At 36.2% G+C, this 8,911-nt stretch overlaps 1 protein-coding gene across 2 annotated transcripts; it reads left to right on the top strand.

Annotated features, from left to right (window-relative positions):
- Positions 1–212: 212 nt before the first annotated feature.
- Positions 213–8,313, top strand: LOC112513038 (E3 ubiquitin-protein ligase RHF2A-like). Of its 2 annotated transcripts, none has more exons than XM_025119163.1 (8): positions 213–364; positions 1,111–1,257; positions 1,340–1,386; positions 5,568–5,630; positions 5,859–5,967; positions 6,613–6,983; positions 7,628–7,732; positions 7,825–8,313. In XM_025119163.1, the coding sequence occupies exons 2-8, from the start codon at positions 1,126–1,128 to the stop codon at positions 8,105–8,107; spliced, it is 1,110 nt and encodes a 369-aa protein (XP_024974931.1). In that variant the 5' UTR covers positions 213–364; positions 1,111–1,125; the 3' UTR covers positions 8,108–8,313. The 2 variants fall into 2 exon arrangements, with proteins under 2 accessions (XP_024974931.1, XP_024974938.1); XM_025119170.1 differs by having other exon boundaries at positions 7,631–7,732.
- The last annotated feature ends 598 nt before the right edge of the window (positions 8,314–8,911 follow it).

Below are 8,911 nucleotides of genomic sequence, written 5' to 3' on the forward strand. Positions count from 1 at the left end.
GTAAAAAACATGTATTAATTTTGATGTATATAAGGAAAAACTGTATGAATAAGAATCATTAAGCAATGCATAGGGGTGCCTTTAGCACACCCTTTAAAAATAGTTTTAAAAAGCTGTCGAACAAAATATTGATTTAAAAGTCCTATTTTCTTCATTTTTCCTTGTTAAGAAGTGGAGATGCTCTGACGCGTAGTTGCAATTGGAATTGGAATCGTAAAAAAGGAAAAGTCCATGACTTGGTCTTCTTCGCCTTCCTCCATATCATTCTTACCTTGTCAATAAAACCAACCACCGAATCAATCTGCAGCTCCATCTCTCACCATAACCTCCATCGATCAACCTCATATCCATCACTTCAACTCTGGTAACTTTTTTCTTTCTTCCACCTCAAATTTCAAATATGTGCTTTTGATCATCTGTAATTCATGTTTTTTGATGTTTTCTGTATCAAGATATGCGCTACTTGATTTTTTTATTAATATTTGACTTATGTGGATATATGAGGAGTTTTATCTGATTTTGAATCACAATAAGTTGATTTATTGTATTTGTTTCGATATGGATATTTCAGTTTATGAAAATTCCAAGTTTCGTAAGTGTATTTGAGCTTCAATTCATTTCTCTTTTTCCTTTTGATAGAATATTTTGATTCCTCAGTTGCTGTGGCAATTGCGACTTTTGAAGTATGACTATTCATCAAGTGTGTGCAAGTACCCTAATTTTGTATAGCAAAATCAATGCCATCGAATAATTGTGATGATTATGATTGGCTAGTATGTAAATTTTGACTTGAAAAGTTGCATAAGGAGGAGGAACCTTGCAATTTCTGTTGGATGCGAGGATTGTCATGTTCTTTTAAGCTCGTAAGTTTGACTTTGATTTAGGTAACGATTGGTGTGTGATATGAGATCTTATTTGTCTTGGAAACTTGATCTGAGAGGTTGTTAATAGGTGTTGATTTGGATGATGTTGTCTGAATGTAAAATTGTTGTTACAATATATGTGTTCTTCTGGTCTTGCTTCTTGTAATGCAAATATGAGTATCTCACTGCAAGCAGCTGTGTTTATTTCCTTTTGTTATAATGTTGAAAAATGGAATTCATTGTGAAGGTTTTTATTTCCGCCATGGAGGAGGGCACAAAGTCTGAGAACCATTTGATATCAGTTGCAGCTTTTGTTGAAGGCGGAACTCAGGATGCCTGCGATGATGCTTGCAGCATATGCCTTGAATCATTCTCTGAAAATGATCCTCCCACGGTACATATTCAGGATTGCTTTTCTTCCAAAAAATAACAGCTTTTTTTCTGTCTACCAAGTGTTTATGTTTTTCTTCCTTCAGGTTACGGGTTGCAAGCACGAATTTCATCTCCAGTGCATTCTTGAATGGTAATCTTCAAATGTGCTGTATATTACCTTTCAAGTAAAAGGCTAAAGGCTTAAATGATATTGAAACTACTGTGTAGGCCAATTTAAAGAATAATATATGAAGCTGTTTGAGATGTGTGAAAAACTTCTATTGAAATCTGAATACAGTGTACCAGTTTATATACAGGCAGCCTTTCCCTATAAATCATCCTCTAAGATTTAAACGGTCCCTATAAATCAGCCCCTAAGAGATAATGCAAATCCTATCTAATAAATAAAGAATCAACAGAATATGTAATCGACCCCTAAAAGAATCAGCTAAAAATATATCGATATCCCTAGCTTCATTTCCTATGCTATATAGATAATATAGATCTATGGATAGATGTTGCATTGTCACTTGTTATAGCATCTTACATCTCCTTTTCTTAGGCTTTCATGACCCCTATTGTTTATTCAGATACTAATCTAATAATCTATAACCCTCAAATATTTGTACTCCACATGATTTCATACAGGTTGCTAATTATTTCCTGTTAGGACTACAAAATGAAGCTCATCATTTAGTTCAAGAATATCTCTTAGTGATTGTTGTATACCCTTTGCATAACCTGGCTTCCAGTAGATTTTATCTTAATTAGAGAGGAGAAATATCAAACACGAGGTGCTTCACTTCAGTTCTATCATTAACCTACTGCCCAGAATCTGATCATCAGATTGGTGGTAATGGGTTATAGGTTTTGTGGCCTTCATATATAGTGAGCACCAGCTTTCTCCTTGTTTGGAGTGTTATACGAGTAGATGCACTTGTCCATTGGAAAATGTAAATAACAGGAAATTATCTTTTTGCTCCCGAGGTGTCTAAAACCAAGGATCCAGGTGTTAATATAGGCTGTCTCATGTAAGTAATATGAATTCTGATACATGTTAACTCTCTTGTTAGGTTAGAGTTTTCTGGCATATTTCTGTTACATTTCAGGTTTGTATTGAGCTTGTAACCAGATATATTTTACCTGAAGAGTTAGAATTGCTGTTGATGATCCTTTCTTTAGCTTGTGATCATGGATGATGCTTTATCTTTACCAAAATATTCTTATTCATCGGCACTGTCATACAAGTCTCCATACCCTATCAAGCCTCAAATTGGTAAGACCATAAGAGTGGAAAACTTGGTTGTCTAGCTTCAAGCTGGCTTAAGTTTCTTCATCTATTAAAATTTAATTTTTCATTGCCAACGTTAAATGGGAAATAGCAACCTTAGCATCACTTAAGTTCTCTGTGATTCATTTACGTATTCAATACGTTGAGCTCCTCTATTTTACCATATCTTAGGTTCTGTCTCAATAACAATACGACAATGAAATCTACTAAAATTTAAATATTGCTTAGGCTAGAAGCTTTGTTGAACCAGAACTAAGATTTGTAACTATACAAACCAAGCCAAACCAGCCCAGTATATCCCACCATGAGGTGGGGTTGAAGGGGGTTTATGATGTACACAGACCAGACCTCTACCCCAAGGAGTAGAGCGGTTGTTCCCACGAAAACCCCTGGCTTGTGAAAATAACATTTGTAAATTTGTTTTGTGTCATTGCCCATTATGTAGGGTTTGGGATTAGGCTGTTTCATTGATCAAACACTTGGTGAGCGTCCAAGAGAGAAGCTAAGAGTGTACATTGGAGTGAACTTTCAAGTGCTGATTTCTAATGAACATGATTTTAAGAAGAATGCTTTTGGTTAGTAGGCTGTAAACATTTGATAGGGTTGGCATTTTACTATATTATTTTTCATTGGGAGTCACATTACAGAAGTCACTATCTGGTCATTATCAGCTAGATGAGCATTGAGTAGTTTTGAGTGTTCAAGTCCTAGTTGGCATTGAGTAGTTTCGAGTCATTGTATGAAGATGGGCTTAGGTGGGAAAAAAGAAAAGAAAAGAACATTAATTAAAAAAGACATGTTTTTCCTTGTTATATAAGATGCTTTACTTTGTTCTTCTGGTCATAAGAGAACCTTATTAAGCACATTCTCAGTTGAGTTCATATATGCTGAAACTGGCACCCATTAACTAAATTTACAAATCATGGCAACTTGAAACTGTTGAGTAGTGAACTGCATGGGTATACTCTCCTGGTGAACTTAACTTGTCAGTTTCCCATCAGAAAGTTTCCTGCAAAAATGTTGTTTATTGCTTCTTCTAGTGAAGACCATTCATTTTTAATGAGGTTTCCGTTAACCATATTCATAATCATGTTTGATGAATTACAATTTACCAAAATATGGATTGAATGGAAGCTTGATGATGAATTCCTAATAATAATTTGAAGCCAGGTAGTTTTTAATTGCTGAATTATTAGATAGATGATATAGTGTGGTAATGGCTGTTCTTCCATCATCTTGAACGTGTCACTGTAAATGCTAAGAGCATCTCCAGCAGATTCTGTATAATTTTTCCAAAATGGAAAAGCAAAAGTTAGAACTCCAAAAAGAAGTTACATTCAACTCCAACAGTTTCTTGGTTTTGGAGATCCCCAACATTAATTATTCTGTTATAACATTCAATAGATCTAATATCCCAACAAATTTTAAAATAGGATTTATATGAAAATGATAATAGATTCAAGTTGATTGGTGGTGACAATAAAAAACCATTTCTCTTCTTTCAGCATTTAGTTTTGGAGAGTTTTTCCAAATTTGGAGGTTTTTTTATCCTCTCTTACGCTGTATTCATTTTGGAAGAAGTTTTGGAGGATCAGTTGGAGCAAAAAGGTAGGTTAAAATCTCCAAAATCTTTATATTTTTCCATTTTGGAGAATCTGTTGGAGATGCTCAAACATTGTCACTGTGAAGAAAAATAAGTAATTTGAATTGACATTGACTACGTTGATGGTTGTATTAAAGCCGGAACTAAACAATATCTCAAATTGGAAAGCAGTTGCCCGCTCTGATTGATTGTTGTCTAACAGTGACAATTCTAGCTGGATGGAGAGAGTGGATTCCTAGAGTATGATAGGTAAAGAAATTAACAAGCGCAATTCTTAGGTTTGAGAGTTTATGGGAGGATAGAGGATCAAAATAGGAACAAATGATGTAGTTGGGAACCAAGAAATTGTTTTTCCAGAGGCATCATTCTCTTTCCAAAGAAAAGATTTTTTCCCACCAATTATACTTTTATTTTATTAAGGCTTAGGGTCAATCCTACTTTTAGTTTTATGAAGATGGAGAGAAGCGGAGATAAAGGGTTAAGGTTTGAGCAGCAGAGGTTGGGGAGTTCAATTCTTAAGTTTAACCAGAGAAGAAATGTGCATGTGCATAATGTCGGGCTGGGCGATGTGCTGGATGGAAGATCCGTTTTTAATTTAATTAGATGAAGAATCACTTTCTATTTTGAGCGATTCTTCTTTTAGGATTTGAGTGTTGAATAAAACGTCAGGGGAAAACCTGTTGATTGAGCAATAGTCCAAGGGATGAAAACAAATAAACATCTGCTAAGCCCTATGTTTGTGAATTTAATAATTTTATTCAAGACATGTATGGTTAGAGGTTTATTTGGTGCTTCAGATGTGTATTCAATTCTCTTTCTTGAAATTTACCAACACAGATTGCGTAAGCGTCGACCGAACATGGTTGTTTACTAAGGGGTCGTTTACCTAACACTTACCTGGTAAACGCTTACCAGTAAATTCAAAACTGTCGCTTACTTGACGGATAAGACTGTAGTCTACCGAAACGGCATCATATGCAACAATTTACCCGGTAAACACTTACCATGATAAGAGTCGTCACCCTCACTTACCGGATAAGACTCTCGGTCCTTGCACTCGCTCTTACCGGGTAAGATTCTTGGTCCTTGCCATATTCATCCAATAATGTAATGTGACTTGGTAAGCGTTTGGTAAACGGCCCCCAAGTGTTTTGTAGTGAGTGCTTACAGATAAAATACCTTTACATCTAATACTGACCGGGTAGGTGCTGTTGTCAGCACCATCAGTCAGACCATTCTTTAGGTAAACTAGCTAATGCTGACCGAGTCAGCACCTGTCACCATTAGGTCAACAGGCACTTCTTATCTATTTGTTGGATATCATTTTTATTAGGTAACACTGTCCTAATAGTTCTTGAGGATCCCCCAAGTAAAAATAACTAGAAGCATGCATGTAATAACACTTCCAACTGAAACTTTGTTAGCGTTAATCCTGTAGGTGTCAAAGGAGCTCTCAATGCCCAATGTGCTGGCAGTCCATCAGCTTGAAGGACCCGAGCAGGTTACATTTTTCAGATTGAACAGGAGGTCAATGATCGCATTATTTCCCTTCATATTCTAAAGTAGGGAGAGGAAGGCACATGCAGATTCCAAGATTGTGTCTTTCTCTCTGCACTTGCATGGTGGAGGAAAAGAAAATAATTGTGATCATTCATCTCCCATCGATACTTCTTTTTCTTCTTTTCACAATGTACTGCCGGTTCTTACATCTTGATATCTTAATTGCCAGTCAGGAGTTGCTCAATGCAATAGAGCAGGAAAGAAGTATTGCAAGTAACCCGTCTATGAATGCGACAATATTTCATCATCCAACCTTTGGGGACTTCGAACTACAGCATGTTCACTTCTATCTTTTCATTCTTAGTCTTAGGCTATGTCTAGCAAACTAGTTGATAAGCTAACCGTTGGCTTTGTTTGCTAATAAGCTAGTTGTTAGCTGCCAAACTAATCATGTTTCATGACTTCGGTCAAAACTAGTAGTTAGCTTTGTTGGCTAATAAGCTAGTTTTCTTAAGTATTAAGATTTATATACGGCAAGTGAACACACACACCCTCCTGATCTTTGGTGAGGTTTGAACCCCTGACCTCATTAGAGGCATGGCTTCTATCGGTAACCCGGATACATCTAGGCCAAAGGCCCTTTGGTAATTAATAAGCTAGTTGTTAGCTATTAAACTAGTCATATTTGATAAAAACTAGCTGACAAGTTAGATGACAATGTAAAATGATCTGAAATGGCATGTTGAAATTAAAAGAAAAAAAAATATAAGGCGATAATTGGAAAAAAAAACCCTATTGAAATGCCACTTGAAATAGTCTTTTAAAGAGCTGGTTTATGACTAACCAAACCGGGCCTTTTTAGTAACCTCAAAATATAAGCTATCTTATATTGGCCAACATGGCCTTGACCTTTTACTCTCATGAACAAACGAGTGAATGTGATCACACTTACTAAATTTACGTGATCTCATTTCATGATGCAGTTGCCTGTTAGTGCGACAGATGCCGAGCTAGAGGAGCGAATAATTCAGCACTTGGCTGCTGCTGCAGCAATGGGTAGGGCCCGTCATATTGCTAGGAGGGAAGGTCATAGAACTCAAACATCAGTCCAGGGGCGGCCACGATATTTGGGTTTCTCAGCACAACCTAGTGTACCTTCCCCTACTCGACCTACTTCAAGCGATGATGTTGAATCTACCCCTGCGATTGGCGGAAGCCCGTTGGTAACAGTGCATGAAGAATCTGTACGAGGGAGTGCAGCATCATCCTCCGTCCATGCTAGTGAACATCCTGTTTCACCGTCTGTCTCAAGCATAGTTCCTGCACGTCCACATGAAACTCCCTCAACCGACTGGTACCATACTTATCAACTTGAATCACAAATATGTTGAAAGCTAATTAAATATTAAAAAAAATTGCCAAATTGCATGACATGAAAATGGAAGTACTACAGTCTGATTCCTATTTTGTGCAACATACTTCCAAAACCTTCATTTTGGTACTTTAGATGTGATATCTCAAATGTTTAGGTACTTGATTTACATCCGAGAATGCATGAAAATACAATGAACTTTGGTACAATTCTTATTTTGTGATATGTATTTTTGTCTAAATGTTTGAGATATCACATCTGAGGTAAAGAATGTATCAAAATGCAACAAAGTTTCAAAATTTCTATTTTGTACCGCCTATCTTGACCTGTAACCTGCTAATTTGTAATATTTGATGACGTGGATACCCGTTTACGAAATGTTCAAGAAAGGATTATGGCGAGTCGACAATAAACTTGACATCCACATCATCAAATGTTACTAGATCAATAGGTTAATGGTCAAATGGGTAAAAAGGTTGAATCTTTTTGTTATACTGAATAACAAATAGCACTACACAAAATAAGAATCAGATCAAAGTATATTGCATGAAACATGAGCCCTTTAAAGAAAACAACTTTCGTTTTCTCACCGTTCATAGAACCTGAGATACAATCGTCCCTTTTAGCAGGTCGGTTATGCAGTCTTCCCCAAACAACCAAGATCGAGCAGGGCCTTCGGAACTGCACTCCTTTTCAGATTTTAAAACCCGAGTTAACGCAATATCAATGAGGTAATCAATAACAAACTCCAATACCATTTCCATGAATGTTCATCCTGGATACTTTCTTCTAACTCGTCTTTAATTTTGTTTCATCACAAAAGATACAAAGAATCTATTACAAAAACCACAAAGAATTGGAAGGAAAAATTATTCTCCCGTAACAGCAGTGCCACCGATCATGGTTCCACGGATCCAGGAGAGGGCAGTGCAGGCATTGCAACATTATCGCGTATGATGGACCATCTTCAACACGACTTGGCACCACCCATCTCAAATAATAGTCCGCTTACTGATGAACGCCGCCAACAGAACACCATGGCAACAACCGCCACCAATTCTGCTAGTCGAAATCAGACAGCACCACCAAGTTCTACTGTAGAGTAAGTGACCTTTGGAACGCTATCAACCGAACGCTTCTATTCGTTAGTTAGTTACCGTGGTCTAAAAAGTTTTTTTTGTTACGAACTTCATATAAACGACTGAATCCGTTCTTGTTTGAAGTATTTGACTCGATACTTGATATCTATAAGATACTCGTTTGGGATGTCATGTTTACCCTTTTCCTCACGTTATTCATAAGTCGCTTTGGCCGTTTGTTGTTTTTCCATTAAGATGTGTAGTATTATTAAGTTATCTGCATGAATTAAGCTAATTGTTGTTTGTTTATTCTGTAGAATAAATAATCTGAATTTACGTAAATGATTATTTTATCCTAAAATCTAGATTAAAGCAACTAATGAAAAAGTTAATGATTAGTTACCAAAATAATATAGGGAAAAGTTTATAAAAATCCATCGGTTAGTTTCTAAGGGTTGGGTTTACGTGAGACCAAAGGTTTTTCGTGCAACCTGTAAGATCAATTTATGTTCATTGATCAACTTTATAAGCTAATGATCTAATGGTCTAAAATTGGACGGTGACAGTTTTGTGATTATTGAGAAGTCTCGTGGCATTTATGAATGTTCAGATTGTCAGATTGTAGATCTAATCCAAGGGTTGAGAATTGGTCTTACGAAAAACCATTGGTCCCACATGATCCCAAGTCTAGTCTCTAAACTATTTTTTTGAATGAAAATATCATTGAACTTTCTTATTTTGAAGGATTAAGTCTTTGAACTACTTTTTTTAATGAAAAATCATTAAACTAATACATTTTGAATGATTAAAACTCTGAATTTTTTCTTACAA

The sequence above is a fragment of the Cynara cardunculus genome (assembly GCF_001531365.2).
Source record: "Cynara cardunculus var. scolymus isolate 2C chromosome LG 1, CcrdV1, whole genome shotgun sequence".
Classification (NCBI taxonomy): Eukaryota; Viridiplantae; Streptophyta; class Magnoliopsida; order Asterales; family Asteraceae; genus Cynara; species Cynara cardunculus.